At 50.2% G+C, this 20267-nt stretch overlaps 1 protein-coding gene across 1 annotated transcript; it reads left to right on the top strand.

Moving 5' to 3' along the window:
- Positions 1 to 4703: 4703 nt before the first annotated feature.
- SLC22A17 (solute carrier family 22 member 17) lies at positions 4704 to 10997 on the top strand (the record flags this gene model as incomplete). Its single annotated transcript, XM_080707100.1, has 12 exons — positions 4704 to 5014; positions 5134 to 5274; positions 5325 to 5439; positions 5536 to 6033; positions 6128 to 6231; positions 8364 to 8518; positions 9104 to 9269; positions 9428 to 9573; positions 9732 to 9837; positions 9969 to 10186; positions 10455 to 10566; positions 10709 to 10997. 12 exons carry the CDS (start codon positions 4704 to 4706, stop codon positions 10995 to 10997), a joined length of 2361 nt encoding a protein of 786 aa, XP_080563226.1.
- Positions 10998 to 20267: the final 9270 nt, after the last annotated feature.

Raw genomic sequence — 20267 nt, 5'->3', positions numbered from 1 at the left:
CCACCATCCTCCAGTCTCAGCCTCTGGAATACTGGGATTACAAGCATCAGCCACCACGCCCAGCTCAGAATTTCAAGAGAGATCCTGGAGCCAGTGTCAGAGGCTTCAGCTCAGAAGTCTCAGATTTGTCACATACTGTGTGTCTGCAGACAAATCATGCCTGTTCCTCTGAGTCCTGGTTTTAGCATGTGTGTGTATGTGCTCTACTACTGAGCTATATCCCCAACCCCCCCCCTTTTATTTGCTGTACTGGGGATTGAACCCAGGGCCATTCTACCTCTGAGCTACACCCCACCCCTACTTTTTATTCTTCATTTGGAACAGGGTCTCCCTAAATTGCAGAGGGCCTCACTAAGTAGCTGAGGCTGGCTGTGAACCTGGAATCCTCCTGTCTCAGCCTCCCAAGTACTGGGAATACAAGCATGCACCACCATACCCAGCTTTCAGCCCTGTTTTGTTATTTAATTTTAAAACAAGGTCTCACTAAGTTACTATGATCTGTCCTTCAACCTGTGATCCTCCTGTCTCAGCCTCCCAAGTACTGGGACTACAGCAATGTCTCCACACCTGGCATGGTTTTAGCATCAATGTGAGAATGATCATAGTTATATAGGGTTGTTGTGAGGACCTAACAAGAAAGTGCATGTCAGCAGGCTGGTACCACAGAAAAGTAAGGGATTATTATTCCAAGACAAGCAAAGATATTGAAAGAACGTTGGCTGTGCCAGGCATGGTGGCACATGCTTGTAATCCCAGCACTTGGGAGGCGGAGACAGAAGGATCACGCAGGTTCAAAGCCAGCCTCAGCTACTTAGGCTCTCAACAACTTAGTGAGATCCTGTTTCCTAATAAAGTATAAAATAGGTCTAGGAGTATAGCCCGGAGGTAGAAAGCCCCTGGGTTCCACCCCCAGTGCCACAAAAAGAAAGAAAAGAAAAGAAAGAAAGAAAGTTATAATAGTGTATGTGTGTGTGTGTGTTACTGATAATTGAACCCAGAACATTCTATCTCTATCTCTCTCTCTCTTTTTTTTTTATTTTTTGGTGGTACTGTGGTTCCTAGAAGCCCTTCTACCTTCGGGCTACACTCCCAGACCTATTTTTACATTTTTATTTTGGAAACAGGGTCTCCTAAACCAGTGCACGGGGCTGGCTTTGAACCTGCACTATCCTCCTGTCTCTGCCTCCCAAGCGCAGGGATTATAAGCGTGCGCCACCACGCCTGGCCTCAGAACATTCTATCTCTAAGCAATACCTCCAGCCCTTTTTTTTTTTTTTTTTAATCTTTTTGTTTGGAAACAGAGTCCTGCTAGGTTACAGAAAGCCTCACTATGTTGCTGAGGCTGTCCTTGAACCTGCGACCTTCCTGTCTCAGCCTCCACAGTGCTGGGATTACAGGCCTGGGCCACCACGCCCAGCTTTGCATCGTAATTCTGAAAGAGATGCTAAAAGGAGTTGATGGAGAGGAGGTAGAAGGCTACTGGATGCATCAGAAAAGAAGGCTTTCACTCAGCGTGGTGGTTCACACCTGGAGTCCCAGTACTTGGGAGGCTGAGACAGGAGAATTGAAGGTTCAAGGCCAGGCTCAGCAACTCAGAGAGGCTCAAGTCAACTTAACAAGACGCTGTTTCCAAATAAAAATGAGAATAGGGCTTGGGGCCCAGCTTGGAGGTAGAATGCCCCTGGGTTCAATACCAAGCACCATAGAAAGAAAGAAGAAAGAAAGAAAGAAAGAAAGAAAGAAAGAAAGAAAGAAAGAAAGAAAGAAAGAGAAAGAAAGAAAGGAAGGGAGAGAAGAAGCCAGGTGTAGTGGCACATGCTTGTAATCCCAGCATTTGGGAGGCTGAGACAGGAGGATGGTGGTTCGAGGACAGCCTCAGCTACTTAGTGAGGCCCTTTGCAACTCAGGGAGACCCTGTTTCAAAACAAAGAATAAAAAAGTAGGGCTGGGGATGTAGTTCGAGGTAGAATGCCCCTGGGTTCCATCCCCAGTACTGCAAAGAGAGAGAGGGCGGGGGAGGAAAGAAAGAGAGAGAATAAAAGGAAGGAAAAAAGATGAAAGAAAAAAAGAAAGAAAGAAAGAAAGAAAGAAAGAAAGAAAGAAAGAAAGAGGAAGGAAGGAAGGAAGGAAAGAAAGAAAGAAAGAAAGAAAGAAAGAAAGAAAGAAAGAAAGAAAGAAAGAAAGAAAGAAGGAAAGGAGAGAGGGAGGGAGGGAGGGAAGAAGCCAGGTGTGGTGGCACATGCTTGTAATCCCAGCATTTGGGAGGCTGAGACAGGAGGATCTCGGTTTGCGGCCAGCCTCAGCTACTTAGTGAGGCCCTTTGCAACTCAGCAAGACCCTGTTTCAAAATAAAGAATAGTCGGGCATGGTGGCACATGCTTGTAACCCCAGCATTTGAAAGGCTGAGACCAAAGGATCATGGTTCGCCAACAGCCTCAGCTACTTAGAGAGGTCCTTTTTTGTTTTGTTTTGTTTTGTTCATTTTTGGGGGGGTCTGGGGATGGAACCCAGGGGCATTTGACCCCCAAGCTACACCCCCTGCCCTATTTTTTATTCTTTATCTTGAAACCGGGTCTCACTGAGTTGCAGAGGGCCTCACTAAGTAGCCGAGGCTGTCCACGAACCGCGATCCTCCGGTCTCAGCCTCCTGAATGCTGGGATTACAAGCGTGGGCCACCACACCCGGCTTAGAGAGGTCCTTTGTAACTCAGTGAGACCCTGTTTCAAAAATAAAAAGACTAGCCCGGCGTGGTGGTGCACACTTGTAATCCCAGTGCTTGGGAGGCTGAGACAGGAGGATCGTACAGGTTCAAAGCCAACCTCAGCTACTGAGTAAGGCTCTCTGCAACTTAGTTAGACCCTGTTTTCAAATAAAATATAAAATAGGTCTGGGAGTATAGCCCAGAGGTAGAAAAACCCCTGGGTTCCACCCCCAGTACTACAAAAAAATAAAAAAAGATAGAGTTTAGCGGAGAGAAGGGAATGATTTTCCCAGCTGAAACTTGACAGAGGCTTCCTTCCAGCTCTTATCTGGCACTTTAGAATAAAATATCTATCAAGTATGAAATCTCTTAGAGAAGTGTGCCTCTAACTTGAGGACACACCTGTGGATCTAATTAAAATGAAGATAATGGTTCAAGGGTCTGGGTGATACTGAGACTGCATTTTTAACAAGCTCCCAAGAGCTGGACGTTGTGGTACGCACCTGTAATCCCAGTACCTGGGAAGTTGAGACAGGAGGATTGCAGATTCAAGGACAGCCTCAGCAAGTACTGAGACTCTCGTCAACCTAGCAATACCTTGTTTCCAAATAAATAAAATTGGGCTGGGGGTGTAGCTCAAAGGTAGAATGCCTCTGGGTTCAATCCCCAATACAGAAAAAAAAAAAAAAAAAAAAAAAAAAACTCCAGCAATACACACACAAACAAGCTTCCAATAGATATATGGATGCTGCTGGTCCATCAACCACACTTTGAGTAACAATTCTATGGGATTGGGGAAGTCGTGTGTGTGTGTGTGTGTGTGTGTGTGTGTGTGTGTGTGTTGCTGGGGAGTGAATCAAGGGACTTTCTGCCGCTGAGCTACATTCTCAGCCTTACATTGTTTTTTACTTGGAAACAGGATCTTGGTAAGTTGCAGAGAGCCTAAGTTGCTGAAGCCAGCTTTGAGCCTGGATACTCCTCTCTCAGACTCCCCAGGCCTATATCCATAGCCAGCTAGGAAAGTCTTTTCTGAGGGAAAGATGCTTGAGCCGATAGCTGAGGGAAGAGGAAAACTGGACTAAGACGTCTTCTAAGCATAGGAACCAGCTTGTGCAAAGACCCAGTGGCACTGGGAAGACTGAAGGGAGGCCAGGTACCTGGAGCCCAGAGTTTGGTGAGAGAAGTAAAATGGTCTGCATGAGCCAGGCACGTAGGAGGGTGTAGGAGGCGTCTCCAGTGCTCACCTCGGTGGTGAAAAGCCACCCTTGAAAGAAGGTAGGCAGGAGAGGGCACCATCAGACCTGAGCGCTGAAAGACCATTCTATCTGCGCTATCAGTAACAGATGGGAGAGGGGTTGGAAACAAAGGGGTGCAGAACACTAATTGGGAATTAGGAAGCTACAGCGTCTGCGCTAGTGATAGAGAGAAGCAGAATATCTGGGAACTCTACAAGAAGTCAAGTGGGTAGGATTTTAATAAATGATTTGGTATGAAGTAAGGAAGAGTGAGTTCCAAGGGCTGTCACCTGAGCATCTGGCCACAGCTGGATGAGGCCATTCCCTGAAGAAGGAAGCGCTAGAAGGCAACCAGGTATGAGTTTGGTCTGGTCACATGGAGTGTGAGGTCCCCGTGAGATATCTGAGGGGAAGTGAGGAGCAGCCGTTGCTTCCTGGATCCTGGGCTCAGAAGAGAGGTGGGAGCCCGAGGTGTCAATCTGGAGCTCAGTCGTGTACCATCTGTGTTGCTGGTGACTGTGGTGTTGGGCGTGGGCGAGATTCCAAGGAGACCACAGAGTGAGACACGCGGAGGGCCTGGGGCAAAGCCTCTGAGGATGGTAGCCACTGAGTGAGGGTGAGGGAGAGGATGTGCCTGCGATGGGAAGAGGAGCAGGAGAAAGGAACCCTGGGCATCTGGGGGGCTTAGTAGCCACGGAAGAGTAGCTTAGAGGGAGAGGCGGTCAATAGCGCCAAGCCTTTGGAAAACGATGGAGATTCAATCAGGATGAGGATGGTGAACCCACAGAAGTGGTCTCTGAAGCTGGAGAGCACAGCACAACGCCAAACCAGGCCTCCGTATGCATCAGTGCAGCTGCTGGTTCTCCTGCCTGCGTCCCCCATAACCTTCTCCAAGGTGGCCCTGCCCCCCCTCAACCCCAAAGCTAGCAAGCACACGGCCTGCAACACAGCAGGCACTCAACAAATCTTAGCGATACCCTCCGAGCGGATGGATGCTGCAGGGAACGCACTGATGATGGGGAAGAATTGGAAGTGGAAGACTCTCTGGCCTCCCATCTGCCGGAGCTACCTCCTATGGTAGCTTCTTTTTACCGCAATGGCCCGCAGACCCAGGGAAAAGACGACAGAGCCCCCAGTCCCTCCCACCCCTGGGCCCTGCCCCCCTGCCCCCCCTCTGACGAAAAGTCTGGACCGAGGGTTCTGCTGACGTGGGAAGGGGAGGAGAGTCTGGAGGAAGGGGAGGGGAAAGCCGCCGCCGAGCTCGCAGAGACGGAGGAGGCGCCCGCGGCTGCAGCGCTGCGGAGCGGCGTCTCTTGGGCTCCCAGTGTCCGGCCCCGGCGCGCGGCTGGGCCCGAGGACCGCGCACCCCCTCGGCTCGGGCCGCCAGGGCCCCCGCAGCCGGCAAGCTGGCTCCCCGGGTGGCCACCGGGACCCCGGAGCCCAATGGCGGGGGCGGCAGCAAAATCGACAGCACCGTAGAGATCACCCCCGGCTCCAACGGAGTAAGTGCCGCCGCCCCTCGGGTTCCGCCGTCCTCGCGCCCCCGCCCCCGGCCCGCGGCGGCCCGCTCACCCCCCCCTCCTCGCCCCCGCCCACAGCAGGTCGGGACCCTCGGCGATGCGGTGCCCGGCGAGCAGCTGCAGGGTGAGCGCGAGCGCGGGCGGGAGGGGGAGGGCGACGGGCTGGGCAGCAGCCTGTCGCTGACCGTGCCCCCAGGCCCGCTCAGCTTCGAGGCGCTGCTCGCCCAAGTGGGGGCGCTGGGCGGCGGCCAGCAGCTGCAGCTCGGCCTCTGCTGCCTGCCCGTGCTCTTCGTGGCGCTGGGTCTGGCCTCGGACCCCATCTTCACGCTGGCGCCCCCGCTGCACTGCCACTACGGGATCTTCCCCCCCAACGCCTCGGGCTGGGAGCAGCCCCCCAATGCCAGCGGCGCCGGCGTGGCCAGCGCGGCCCTAGCCGCCAGCGCCGCCAGCCGCGTCGCCGCCAGCACCAGTGCGGACCCTGCGTGCAGCGGCTTCGCCCCGCCGGACTTCAACCACTGCCTCAAGGACTGGGACTACAATGGCCTGCCGATGCTCACCACCAACGCGATCGGCCAGGTGAGACCCGGGGCCGAGGGGCTGAGGGCGGGCCGCGGGCGGCGAGGGCGGGGCCTCACCGTGCACCTTCTCCCCCACCCCACCCCCGCCCCAGTGGGATCTGGTGTGTGACCTGGGCTGGCAGGTGATCCTGGAGCAGATCCTCTTCATCTTGGGCTTTGCCGCCGGCTACCTGTTCCTGGGTTACCCCGCCGACAGGTGAGAGCTGGGCTACGGTGGGGGCAGGGCTGTGAGAGGAGGGGGTGCTGGGAAGCTAGCCCAAACGCTAGCTGGGCCTGCAGGACGTGGAGGATGACTCGCTGGACTTCCGTCTCATGATCTACCCGTCTCGACATCACTCCCCATGGAGAAGTACGCTTTGCACACACCTTCAGCACAGAGGCATAACCTCAGCTCTGTGGATTATTAGCTGCATTTTTGCTGATCAGTAGCCGGGCATCCATGGGACAATGGCCTCATCTCCAAAGACAGTAGCCCAGTTCCCTAAACAAAAACCCTGTTTCCACAGAGCAGAAGCCCTATCTTTCCTTTATCTTCATCACCCTAATCACCTCCCTTACCATCTTCATGAGTTAACAGATTAATCCCTCGCTGGCTAATAACCCACCTACACTGTTAGCTCCATCTCAGTGACCTCATTCCTAAATATCACTGTTAATTACCAAGTATCAAGAGCTCCATTGCCATTGAACAGTAGTTCAGTTTAGAAAATGACCGCATCTCTGACCAGTGGCCTCTCCCTCACAGGTCAATAAGCATCAGTAGTACCTTCATCCGTAATAACTCCTAGTCCTGTACCTGCCAACAAATGGCCCCATCCTTACACATCACTGATCCCAAGAGCACCCCTCATAGATCAGTAGACCCATCTTCGTGGATCCTCAGGGCCTTCAGATCCTCCCAGATCAAAATCTCCATTTCCATGAATCAGCCCATCCTCACCAACCAATAAATCTCCCTCTGGATCAAAAGTCCCATCTCCTCTGTTTCTGGACACCATTAGCACAGACCAGGTACTCCAACTCCACTGACCATCCCCATGTATAATTCACCCTCACTGACCTAGAGTCCCATCTAAATGAATTAAGAGCTCAACCTGCATGGGCCAGAAGCATCCCAACATTCAGTAGTCCAGTTCCTTAAAAATCAATATCCAGCCTCCTTGCCCAATAGTCACATACACCTGTGACCAATGGTCCTAAACCCACAGGTTAACATCCCATCCCCATGTGTCAGTGGCTTCATTTCCACAGGCCAGTAGCCTCATTCCCAAAGATCAGTAACCCAATCTCCTAAAACCAAAAGCTTCAGTCACATTAACCAATAACTCGTTAAAAATTAATCTGTTCCACTGGGTTAGTAGACTCATTCCCAGGGATCAATGCCCCCTTTCCAATGGCCAGTGGTACCTAGTCTTCATCTGCATAGATAAGTCTTCTCCCCAAGGATCAGTGGCCTAGCACCCAAGGTTCAATAGCCCTGTCCTCTCTGACTTGTGGTCAGTGACCATCATCATTTACCAGGAGTCTTTTCTTTCCTGGCCTATGACCCCATTCTTCCTGATTATCCCTATGGATTAATAGAGTCATCCTCACTGACTACCCATCCACATTGACTAAGGTCCTTGCCCCATGAACGAATGGCCCCTAAGATAGTTCCCCAGTCTCCAAAGGTTAGTAGTCCCATCCTTATGATTAGTAAGTTAACCCCACGGATTAGCAGACTCATTCCCATGGATCAGTAGCTCCATCTCCCATCCCACTGACTACCCCCATGCATTAATAAGCCCATGCCCCAGCTCAATGGGACAGCAGCCTTTTCCCCAAAAATCAAGTATTCAGCCCCTAAGATCAGTAGCTCCGTTTTCAGTAGCCAGTACTATCCCCATGCACGAGTGACCCAGTGCCCTTATCTCCCCAGGTCAGAAGCTCAACCGTGCACCAATGACCCTAGCTCCTTTGACTGGTCTGAGCAAGACAAGCTCCATTCTCCTGACCAATAGCTCTATCCCTAAGGATCAGTAGTCCCAAATCCCATAAGCAGTATCTCATGCTCCTGAAGGGTGGTCTCATATCAATGGCTAAATGCCCTAGTCTCTGGCCAATAGCCTTATCCCCAAGGGCCAGGTTCCCACCCCCACAGAACCATAGTCACACCCCAGTGCCCAGCAGACAGATGCCACCTAAGTGCAGTCCTCATTCCTCCCCATCTTCTCTAGACTCAGTTCAGCTTTTATCCTCATACCTGCAGCTCTGAGGCATGCTGCCCCCCCCAGCCCCTCCACCGGCAACACGTCTCAGTGACCAGAGCCCTGCCCACTTGCTTCCCAGGTTTGGCCGGCGTGGGATTGTGCTGCTGACCTTGGGGCTGGTGGGCCCCTGTGGAGTGGGAGGAGCCGCTGCAGGCTCCTCCACTGGTGTCATGGCCCTCCGATTCCTCCTGGGCTTTCTGCTTGCCGGAGTTGACCTTGGCGTCTACCTGATGCGTAAGTGGCGCCCTGCCAGGGGCCCCTCCCTTCAGTCTCCTGCCTGCCTTTCTACATCCCCAGGGTTCTCACTGCCCCTTAGGGTCCCTTTCTTGAGCTCCAAATGTTAGCTGCCCAGGATCTCAGCTGTATTTCTGGCCGGGCCTTTGAGGATGGGGGCAGGGGCTCCAGCTCCTCTCCACACCCGTCTCCACCCACAGTCTTCAAAGTCCTTGCTCAGGACTTACTGCTGTCAGGGATAGTGCTTTATGGAAAAACTGAAATCCTGAACAGCTATGTCATCTTGGGCATATAGAGTCAAATAGAGACCTGATGTAAAAGGGGCTGTAAACTGGGAATGCTGAACACCCTCAGGGACTCTCACCCCCAAGCCCTCCTAGATTTGAGCAGGAGAGGAGAGAAGTGAAGTCTCCCCACTCCTCGCTGCCCAGAGGTTAGTCTATGGGAGGCAATGGCTGCAGTCTCTGCTCAGGGTCTGACCTAGCTCTCCACCCTCCTCCCTCTTCCCCTCCATCTCCTCTTCTCTCACCTTTCTCCTTCCTCCCTGGCCTCTCCCTCCACCCTCTGTCCCTGCTGTATCTCTAGGCCTGGAGCTGTGCGACCCGACCCAGAGGCTGCGGGTGGCCCTGGCAGGGGAGTTGGTGGGGGTGGGAGGGCACTTCCTGTTCCTGGGCCTGGCCCTTGTCTCTAAGGACTGGCGATTTCTGCAGCGAATGATCACCGCTCCCTGCATCCTCTTCCTGTTTTATGGGTTAGTATTGCCCTTCACCTGTAGCCTGGCCCTTCCCCTCTCCACCACCAGAGACCCTGCCTTCTCTCCAACCGTCCCTGGCCCCCAGAGGTGGGAGATTCCCAGGCTTGGGCAGGGAGGGGAAGGCCTCACGGTGCACCCCAACACCCTGCCCCCAGCTGGCCTGGTCTGTTTCTGGAGTCTGCACGGTGGCTGATAGTGAAGCGGCAGATAGAGGAGGCTCAGTCTGTGCTGAGGATCCTGGCTGAGCGGAACCGGCCCCATGGGCAGATGCTGGGGGAGGAGGCCCAGGAGGCCCTGCAAGGTAAGAGGCAGGATCCCTAAGGTGATGCCCCCTGTGCACGCATGCCAGTGCCCTCTGCATGACTGTAGCTGTGCCACCCCCAGGTTCCCCTCCCCCTGTGGGAGGGTCCAGGGTTCTCCACTGTCTCTTCTAAGGCAGTTCTCCCCTTTCTCCCTAAGAACTGGAGAACACCCGCTCTCTCCCTGCAACATCTACCTTCTCCTTCACCTCTCTCCTCAACTACCGCAACATCTGGAAAAATCTGCTCATCCTGGGCTTCACCAAGTGAGCCTGGGTGTCGGAGCTGAGGGCCAGGCCAGTAGCTGTGGTAGGGCTGGCTGGGCGGATCACCGGGGATATGGAGGCTGGGCAGGGGGATTCAGATACTGCTCTTTGCTTCCCTGCCCTCGTCACAGCTTCATTGCCCACGCCATTCGCCACTGCTACCAGCCCGTGGGAGGAGGAGGGAGCCCATCGGACTTCTACTTGTGCTCCCTGCTGGCAAGCGGGACAGCGGCCCTGGCCTGCGTCTTCCTGGGGGTCACCGTGGATCGATTTGGCCGCCGGGGCATCCTGCTTCTCTTAATGACCCTCACCGGCATTGCGTCCCTAGTCCTGCTGGGCCTGTGGGATTGTGAGCATCCTTCCTTCCCCACAGTGTGGGCTCAAGCAGGGGACCGCAGCCCTGCCTCAGACAGGCTCAGCCACTCCTGGCACAGACTTCCCCAGATAAGACCCAGACCCAGATGCTCAGAGTGTCTACAAACCTCCACCTGACCATGCAACCCTGTCTCTTCTCCCAACTAGTGAATGAATGCCCAGAGCCCTCCCCAGTAGAGCCAGGGACGAGGCCAGGTGTGCGCTCCACACCCCCATTCACACCATCCTTCCTGACCCTCCAGATCTGAACGAGGCCGCTGTCACCACCTTCTCTGTCCTTGGGCTCTTCTCCTCCCAAGCTGCCGCCATCCTCAGCACTCTCCTTGCTGCTGAAGTCATCCCTACCACTGTCCGGTGAGAGCAGGGGTGCTGCAGGGGGCAGGGCCAGGCCTAAGACCCCTGGCTTAGGACAGGGTCCCAGGGGTGAAGGAGGGAAGGGGTGGGGTGAGCTCCGGTGGGGCTGGGCAGGGCTGAGCGCCTCCTCCTTCTCTGCCAGGGGCCGCGGCCTGGGCCTGATCATGGCACTGGGGGCGCTTGGGGGGCTGAGTGGCCCGGCCCAGCGCCTCCACATGGGCCACGGAGCCTTCCTGCAGCACGTGGTGCTGGCGGCCTGCGCCCTCCTCTGCATCCTCAGCATTATGCTTCTGCCGGAGACCAAGCGCAAGCTCCTGCCCGAGGTGCTCCGGGATGGGGAGCTGTGCCGCCGGCCCTCCCTGCTGCGGCCGCCACCCCCTAACCGCTGTGACCATGTCCCGCTGCTTGCCACCCCCAACCCTGCCCTCTGAGCGGCCTCTGAGCACCCTGGCGGGAGGACAGCCCATCCAGAACGGTGGCATAGGGCCCTGGCAAGGAGACGAGAGGCAGTGAGGAAGGCAGGGCTGCCCTGGAGACTCAGGGCACCTCGCGCCAGCCATGAGGAGAGCTCAGAGGGCTGTTCCCACCCCACCTCCTCCCTGCTGCTTCACGTTCACGTCCTCAGCAAGAGCCAGGGGACAGGGAGAGAGCTCCACGCTGTCACCCTCGGGTCTGGGCTCCATCCTGTGCCCAAAGACATCCTCCCAGACCGCACTTTCTTGCTCTGTCATTGTTTCAATAAAGACATTTTGAATAAATGAGCATATCATAGCCTGGACTACCCTCCCTCTGTTGTCCTCTGTCACCTGGGGGAAGGCTTCTCTCCATGGGACATAAACCAATAACAACCTCCTGCCCCGGCCCCCAAGTATTAACTTAGAGCCCACAGTCACCACTTACTGACAGCTTGCTCTGCTGCCAGGACGGCGCCGGTGCTTTACTCACTCATGGTCTTAATCCTTCCAACAGTTGCAAGGTAGGTGTTGGGATCAGTTAGGGTTTGTTGTCCTACGAGATAAAAGTTGACTCTAATGAGCTTAAAATGGGAATTTATTTATTTATTTATTTTTGTGGATCTGGGGGTGGAACCCAGGGGCATTTGACCTCTGAGCTACACCCCCTGCCCTACTTTTTATTCTCTATTTTGAAACAGGGTCTCACTAAGTTATGGAGGGCCTCTATGTAGCTGATGCTGTCTGCGAACCACAATCCTTCCGTCTCAGCCTTCCAAATGCTGGGATTACAAGCGTGACACCACGACCAGCTTAAAACAGGAATTTAGCGAGGGGGTGGTGGCCCACGCTTGTAATCCCCGCGCTTGGGAGGAGGAGGAGGATCGCTCTGGTTCTAAGCCCGCTGGCTAAAGAGACCCTGTTTCCAAAAATAAAAAAGTATAAAATAGGTCTGGGAGTGTAGCCTGGAGGTAGAAGGGCTTCCAGGAACCCCAGTACCACCAAAAACAAAACAAACAAACAAAAAACAGGAATTTATTACATGTGTTGGGGCAGGTTAATGGTGAGAATTCACGGAATTAAAGATGAAGCAGAACTAAGTTATAAAAGTTCAAGTGCTTAGCCGGGCGTGGTGGCGCAGAGACAGGAGGATCATGGTTCGTGGACAGCATCAGCTACTTAGTGAGGCCCTCCACAACTTAGTGAGACCCTGTTTCAAAATAAAGAATAAAAACTAGAGCTGGGGGTGTAGCTCTGAAGTTGAATGCCCTTGGGTTCCATCCCCAGACCTGCAAAAAAAAAAAAAAAAAAAACAGTTCAAGTGCTGAGGCCTGGCACGGAGAGCAGGGACCAATAATATTCTTGTCAGGGCTTCTCCTGGTCAGATGAGCTCTAGTGGGATTTGATCTCTGAGAATCCCACCAAAGATTCATGTCCAGCAAGCATATAGCTGGCCAGTTTGTGCAATAGGCCACCTCCACCTTCACACTGACTTAGGAAGAAGAAAAGCAAAACCTGGCACTGTTAGAAGTGGGACTGGATGCTGTTCAGGAAAACATCATGCCTGCTCATAGCAACATTATTTTATACACAGGAAAACTGAGTTTAGAGACTCAGTAACTGCCCAAGACCACAAAGATAAAGTGCGATCCGTTAGATCCCAGAGCTAGACCTCCTCATCACAGCGCACTGTCCCCCAGCTCCTGCCTGCGGGTGCTTCCACTGAGGAGCAGAGTCTCTTGGTGCCCCTGGGAGGAGGCATCAGGAGACCAGCACTTCCACTTCAGTGCCTGGACCTATTTTTCTAACTAGCCTTGGCCAGGTTTTACCATGTCAGGCAAATCTCTTAAGCTCCAATTTTCTTCAAGAGTTGCTCTGAAGATTAAACAAAAAAATGCATCCTAAATATCTCTCAAACTACCCACTAGACGGTGAACTCCTTCAGTGCAGGACCTGTGTCTTACTCAACTTTGAAACATCAATGTTTGACACATGGGACATATTCAGAAAGTTGTTGAGTAATATCTGTTTGTACTTTCCACAAGTGTTTCCTGTGGCCAGTTTACAGAGCAGTACCATCCTGGATACCTTGGGCACAGGCCACCCTTCAAGGAGCTTAAACCTTACTGAACACTGGGAATACTCAAGGGCACAGGTGGAACAAATTCCTGGAGGCTGGAAAGAGTGACATTTTTCCTGGAGGACTAATCTGTATAGAGAGATTCTTAGGAACATGGAAATCCTGAGGCCCACCCTTCCAAAAGAGGGAGGCCCATCTGTAGGTTGGAGTCCCAACATACAGAATCCTGCAGCACCAGAGTTCCGTTCTCTGCCAGTTCACATATGATGCCCAAGCCCCAGAGCTAAGCCATGCTGGTGGACCCTAGATAATAATGTCACCTTCCTCTTACTCTTCACAGCTCCCTGATGTAGGCTTTATTTATTTATTTATTTATTTTCAGTACTGGAAATGGAACTCCAGGGGCATTCTACCTCCAGGCTACACTCCCAGCCCTATTTTATTCTTTCTTGCTTGCTTTCTTGCTTGCTTTCTTCTCTCTTTTTCTTTCTTTCTTGCGGTACTGGAGATAGAACCTAGGGGGTGTTCTATCTTAAAGCTACACCCCAGCCCCATTTTTTATTCTTTATTTTGAAACAGAGTCTCACTGAGTCGCAAAGGGCCTCATTAAGTAGCTGAGGCTGGCCATGAACTGCGATCCTCCTGTCTCAGCCTCCCAAATGGGATCACAAGCATGAGCCACCACGCCCGTCTTTCATTTTATTTTGAAACAGGTTTTCACTGAGTTGCAAAGGGCCTCACTAAGTAGCTGAGGCTGGCCATGAACTGCGATCCTCCTGTCTCAGCCTCCTGAATGCTGGGATTACAAGCGTGTGCCACCACGCACGGCCAGGCATTGGTTTTTATCCCTGCTTTACTACTGAAAAATGGACGATGAGAGAAATTTTTTTGTGTGGTACTGGGGGTGGAACCCAAGGGCTTTTCTACTGCTGGGCTATACTCTCAGACCTATTTTATATTTTATTTGGAAACAAGGTCTCACTACCTCACTAAGTAGCTGAGGTTGGTTCTGAACCTGTGCGATCCTCCTGTTTCAGCCTCCCAAGCGCTGGCATTACAAGTGTACACCACCATGCCTGGCTAGATTAGAGAAATTAAGGGGGGAAGCCGGGCGTGGTGGCGCACGCTTGTAATCCCCACACTTGGGAGGCGGAGACAGGAGGATCGCGCAGGTTCGAAGCCAGCCACACTGGCGTAAGAGACCCTGTTTCAAAAATATAAAATAGGTCTGGGAGTGTAGCCCGGAGGTAGTAGGGCTTCCAGGAACCCCAGTACCACCAAAAAAAAAAAAGAAAAGAAAAAAAGAAATTAAGGGGGGAGGTTCTTATTAAGTAGCAGAGCCAAGATTGTAACTCAGATCTTCTAGCTACTGTTTCTACCCCGCTCTATTTCCTTCATAGTTACACACCCTGCTGCATACATTCAGTAGAGCAAAGTCCATGGGGTTTAAGCCAATGGGGTCAACTCCAATGGTGACTTTTAAGCTCTGGATCATCAATGAGGAAATGAGATTGTACTCATCCCTAACTCCAGATTCTATGACAACCAACAAAATGTCAGATAAGAAAACTCTGTCTATGGCCATTGCCAGAGCCAGCCGGCAAAAGTACAAGTTCCAAAGAGAGGAGTGAGGATGAAAGAATATAACTCTAAGAATTTAATTCAAAGAATATTTAATTCTAGCATGGAAGGATCGCCAGTCCACTCCCGGGTCGGTAGCTCTATTGGCCGATAACCGGGTTTCTTTTCTTCTGGTTATTTATACAGTTTCTAGCTTCAGGTTACCCCGGAATACAAGAAAGACAAGTCCAAAGTATGGGCAGGTCAAACAATACCCTGGTTCAACACAAACAACACAAACCTAATCTTGGCTCAGACAGAACAATAGCATCATTAGTTCTGAGAGAGTCTTAAGTAAGTTGAAACCTCCATGACCCCAAACCTTGTTGACTCTGGGTGAATGGACAGTCAGAAGTATTCTTTTAGTAAAGATAAGGGGAAGACCTTAATGGCTCCCCACAGGCCATAGCACCCTGAACACACCTGATCTCATCTGCTCTTGGAAGCTAAAGTTGGGTCAGTCATGATTAGTACTTGGATGATAGAAAGCTCTTGTGCTGGCCAGGCATGGTAGCACATGCCTATAATCCCAGTACTAGAAAGACTGAGACAGGAGGATCACAGGTTCAAGACTAGCCTCAACAACTTAGTGTGACCGTGCTTTAAAATAAAAAAAAATAAGCCAGGCATGGTGACGCATGCTTGTAATCCCCACACTTGGGAGGCTGAGACAGGAGGATTGCACAGGTTCGAAGGCAGCCTCAGCTACTTAGTGAGGCTCTCAGCAACGTAGTGAGACCTTGTTTCCAAATAAAATATAAAATAGGTCTGGGAGTATAGCCTGGAGTTAGAAAGCCTCTGGGTTCCACCCCCAGTACCACCAATAAATAATTAATTAATTAATTAAATAGGGTTGGGGGTATAGCTCAGAGGTAGTAGGTCCCTGGGTTCAATCCCAAGCAACACAAAAACAAACAAAACAGAAAAATTTTTATGCTTTTTTTGAAGAGTTCGAAGAGTTCTTTATATGCTAAAGACACTGACCAAGCTGGGCGTGGTGGCGCACACTTGTAATCCCCACGCTTGGGAGGCAGAGACAGGAGGATCGCACAGGTTCGAAGCCAGCCGCACGCACTGGCTTAGGAGACACTGTTTCCAAATAAAAATGTAAAAATAGGTCTGGGAGTGTAGCCCGGAGGTAGAAGGGCTTCCAGGAACCCCAGTACCACCAAATAAATAAATAAATAAATAAATAAATAAATAAATAAATAAATAAAATAAAGACACTGTCCAATACATTTTGCTAGAATAGTACCAAAGGAGAGGCTGAGACAGGAAGATCGCAGGTTCATAGCCAGCCTCAGCTACTTAGGCCCTCCACAACTTAGTGAAACCTATTTCAAAATAAAAAATAAAAAGCTGGGCGTGGTGACACATGCCTGTAATCTCAGTTCTTGGGAGGCTGAGATAGGAGAATCCCAGGTTCAAAGCCAGCTTCAGCTACTTTGTGAGGCTCTTAACAATGTAGTAAGACCCTGTTTCCAAATAAAATATAGAAAATAGATCTGGGAGTATAACCCAGAGGTAGAATGGCCCTGGGTTCCATCCCCAGTACCACAATAAATAAATAAATAAATAAATAAATAAATAAATAAATAAGGCTGGGGGTCTGGCTCAAAAGTAAAGCATCCCCTGGATTCAACCCCCATAACACACACACACACACACACACACACAAGTTTTAGTTGGATTCACAACTAGAAGCCATCATGGATTATTGGGAGAAGAATAAAATATACACAGGGTCTATTTCTAACCTTAAAAAGTTATATGAAGCCGGGCATGGTGGCGCACGCTTGTAATCCCCGCGCTTGGGAGGCTGAGACAGGAGGATTACATAGGTTCCAAGCCAGCCTCAGCTACGTAGTGAGGCTCTCAGCAACTTAGTGAGACCCTGTTTCCAAATAAAGAATAAAAAAATTAGGGCTGGGGATGTAGCTCAGAGGTACAATGCCCCCGGGTTCCATCCCCAGTGTCACACACACACACACACACACAAATAGTTATATGAAGCAACATGAAGGAGATTCCCATTCGTCCTCAGCCAGGCTAGCCTAGCCAACATGCCACCAACTTTTACTAATTAATTAGCTACTAATGTCTAGTGTGGACTCAGGACTGGGAGTAACACACATGGTCCTCACGTCACCCCTCAGTCTGGGTCAACACTGTGAGACAAGTAATTACAGTGCTGTGTGGAAAAGGCAGAGGGATACAAGAGTGCCAGGTGACTTTGGAAAGATGTCTTAGCCTGTTCAGGCTGCTATAACAAAATACCACAGACTGCATGGCTTACAAACAGTAGGAATTTCTCTCTCCCTTGGCATGGTGGTTCATGGCATATAATCTCAGCTATTCAGGAGGCTGAGGCAGGAGGATTGAAAGTTTGAGGTCATCCTGGGCAATTTGGTGAAAGCCTGTCTCAAAATAAAAATATTGCACCGGGCGTGGTGGCGCACACTTGTAATCCCAGCATTTGGGAGGCTGAGACCAGAGGATCATGGTTCGCGGACAGTCTTAGCTACTTAGGCCCTCTGAAACTTAGTGAGACCCTGTTTCAAATAAAGATTTAAAAATAGGGCAGGGGGTGTAGCTCGGAGGTCGATTGCCCCCTGGGTTTCATCCCCAGACCTGCAAAAAATAAAAAATAAAAAAATATATATAATATATATATATATATATATATATATATATATATATATATATATATATATATCCTGTAATCCTAGTACTTGGGAGATTGAGTTAGGAGGATTGCATGTTTGAGGCCAGAATGTGGTAACTGAGACCCTGTTTCAAAATAAAAAATAAAAGGGCTAGAGGTGTAGTTCGGTGGTAGAACTCTTCACCCCCAACTCAATCAACAGTACCCTGCAAAAGAAAGAAAAAAAAAATCTCTCCATTCAGGAGGCCAGACATTTAAAATCAAGATGATCAAGCTGTTGGCTGATTTGGTGTCTAGTCAGACACTAAGAAGAACCACTTTCTGGTTTTTGTTTTTGTTTTTGTTTTTGTCCCAACCTTTTTTTTTTTTTCTTTTTGGTGGTACTGGGTGTGGAACCCAGAGACTTTCTACCTCCGTCCTATACTCCCAGACCTTTTTTATATTTTATTTGGAAACAGGGTCTCACTGAGTTGCTGAGAGCCTCACTAAGTAGCTGAGGCTGGCTTCGAACCTGTGCGATCCTCCTGTCTCAGCCTCCCAAGTGCTGGGATTACAAGCGTGCACCACCACGCCCGGCTCTATTTTATATTTTTTAATTTGGAAACAGGGTCTCACTAAGTAGCTGAGGCTGGCTTCGAACCTGTGAGATCCTCCTGTCTCTGCCTCCCAAGTGCAGGGATTACAAGTGTGAGCCATCACACTCAGTTTATTCTTTATTTTGAAAAAGGGTCATACTAAGTAGCTGAGGCTGGTGAGGAACCTATGATCCTTCTGTCTCAGCCTCCCAAGTACTGGGATTACAAGTGCCACCACGCTCAGCTTTTTTTTTTTTTTTAAACAGGATCCACCAAGGTTGATGAGATCTCACTACTTTCTGAGGCTGTTTTGCAACCTGCGATCCTCCTGCCTCAGCCTCTCAAGTACTAGGATTACAGGTATGCACCACCAAGCCTGTCTTGGGGGCCTCTTTTGTAAGAGCAGGCATCCTCATGGCCCAACCAAGCATACCATATTTTGCCATGCGTCTAGGTTCCCTCCTCCTCCTCCTCTTCCTCCTCCTCTCTGTTCTAGGCAAAGGACAAAGCCCCCCAAATTCCATCACACTGGGGATTACCAAATTCAACAGATGAATTTGGTAGATACACATATTCAGATTATAGCAGTTTATGCTCTGTAGGAAGCAGTCAAAGAAAGCTCCTCAAGTATTTGGATTAAACCTTAAAAGGAAAAGCACTGCATTTGCCAAGGACAGAAAGGAGGAGGAAATAATGCAAAGCCCAGAGGCAGGACAGAATGTGCACGCCCCGAGAGCAGCAAGTGTTTATTTCTGTGGTGGTTGTTTGGGTGCTGGGGTTGAGCCCAGGGCATCATGCTTACTAGGCAGGCACTCTACCGCTAAGTTACATCACTAGGCCAGTAAGTGTTTATCTTTTATATCCTGGAAATAAAGGAGTCTACAAAAACCCATGGCTAATAACAGTGAAAGACTGAAAGCTTTTCCCCTATGATCAGAAACAAGATGGAGAGATGTGCTCTAGTCAGTTCTGTTTAACCTTAGACTGGAGGGTCTAGCCAGAGAAATGAAAAAAGAAATGAGATAAAAGGCCGGGCGGGGTGGCGCATACTTGTAATCCCCGCGCTTGGGAGGCTGAGACAGGAGGATTGTATGGGTTCGAAGCCAGCCTCAGCTACTGAGTGAGGCTCTCAGCAACTTAGTGAGACCCTGTTTCCAAATAAAATATAAAAAAAAAAAGGTCTGGGAGTATAGCCCGGAGGCAGAAAGCCTCTGGGTTCCACCCCTAGTACCACCAAAAAAAAAAAAAAAAAGAAATGAGATAAAAGATACCCAGAATAAAAAGAAGGAAAACTCTATATTCACAGGTAACACAATCTTATAAAGAGTGATGCCTAAGGAATACACACACACACACACACACACACACACACACACACGCCTATTAAAAATAAGTAAATTCAGGCCGGGCGTGGTGGTGCACGCTTGTAATCCCAGCATTCTGGAGGCTGAGACCGGAGGATCACAGTTCGCGGACAGCCTCAGCTACTTAGTGAGGCCCTTTGCAACTCAGTGAGACCCGGTTTCAAAATAAAGAATTAAAAAAAAAAAAACAGGGCAGGGGGTATCTCGAAGGTCAAATGCCCCTGGGCCCCATCCCCAAACCTAAAAAATAAATAAATAAATAAATAATAAAAAAATAAAAATAAATAAATTCAGGAACCAGGCATGGTAGTGCCTATAATCCCAGGACTTGGGGGGATCGCAGGTTTGAAGCCAGGATTTTAGGCACACTAGGCAAACACCTAACTACTGAGCTATATCTTTTTTATTTTATTTTTAAACTATTTTCTTACTAAGTTGCCCAGGCTGAACTGAAGCTGTGATCCTCCTGCCTCAGCCTCCTAAGTAGCTAGATTACTGGCCTATTCCACTATGCCTGGCTTAATTATATTCTAAAATATAGCAATAGCAAAAAGATCTGAAAATGAAATTAAGAATCTCATGTACAACAACAAAGAAACAAAATACTTAGGAATAAATTCAACAAGTATAAGATTTATACACAAAAATTATGAAACACTGTTCGAAGAATTAAAGAGCCAGGTGTGGTGGCACATGTCTGTAATCCCAGTACTTGAGAGGCTGAGACAGGAGGATCTCAGGTCCCAGGCCAGCCTCAGCAACTTGGTGAGGCCCTCAGAAACTCAGCGAGAACTTGTTTCAAAATGTAAAATAGAGCCAGGCATAGCTGGGCGTGGTGGCGCACGCTTGTAATCCCTGCGCTTGGGAGGCTGAGACAGGAGGATTACGCAGGTTCAAAGCCAGTCTCAGCTGGTTTAAGAGACCCTGTTTCCAAATAAAATATAA

The sequence above is a fragment of the Muscardinus avellanarius genome (genome assembly GCF_963383645.1).
Source record: "Muscardinus avellanarius genome assembly, chromosome: 12".
NCBI lineage: Eukaryota > Metazoa > Chordata > Mammalia > Rodentia > Gliridae > Muscardinus > Muscardinus avellanarius.
The sequence above is the reverse complement of the archived record's forward strand: the minus strand, read 5'-3'. Positions and strand labels throughout refer to the sequence as shown.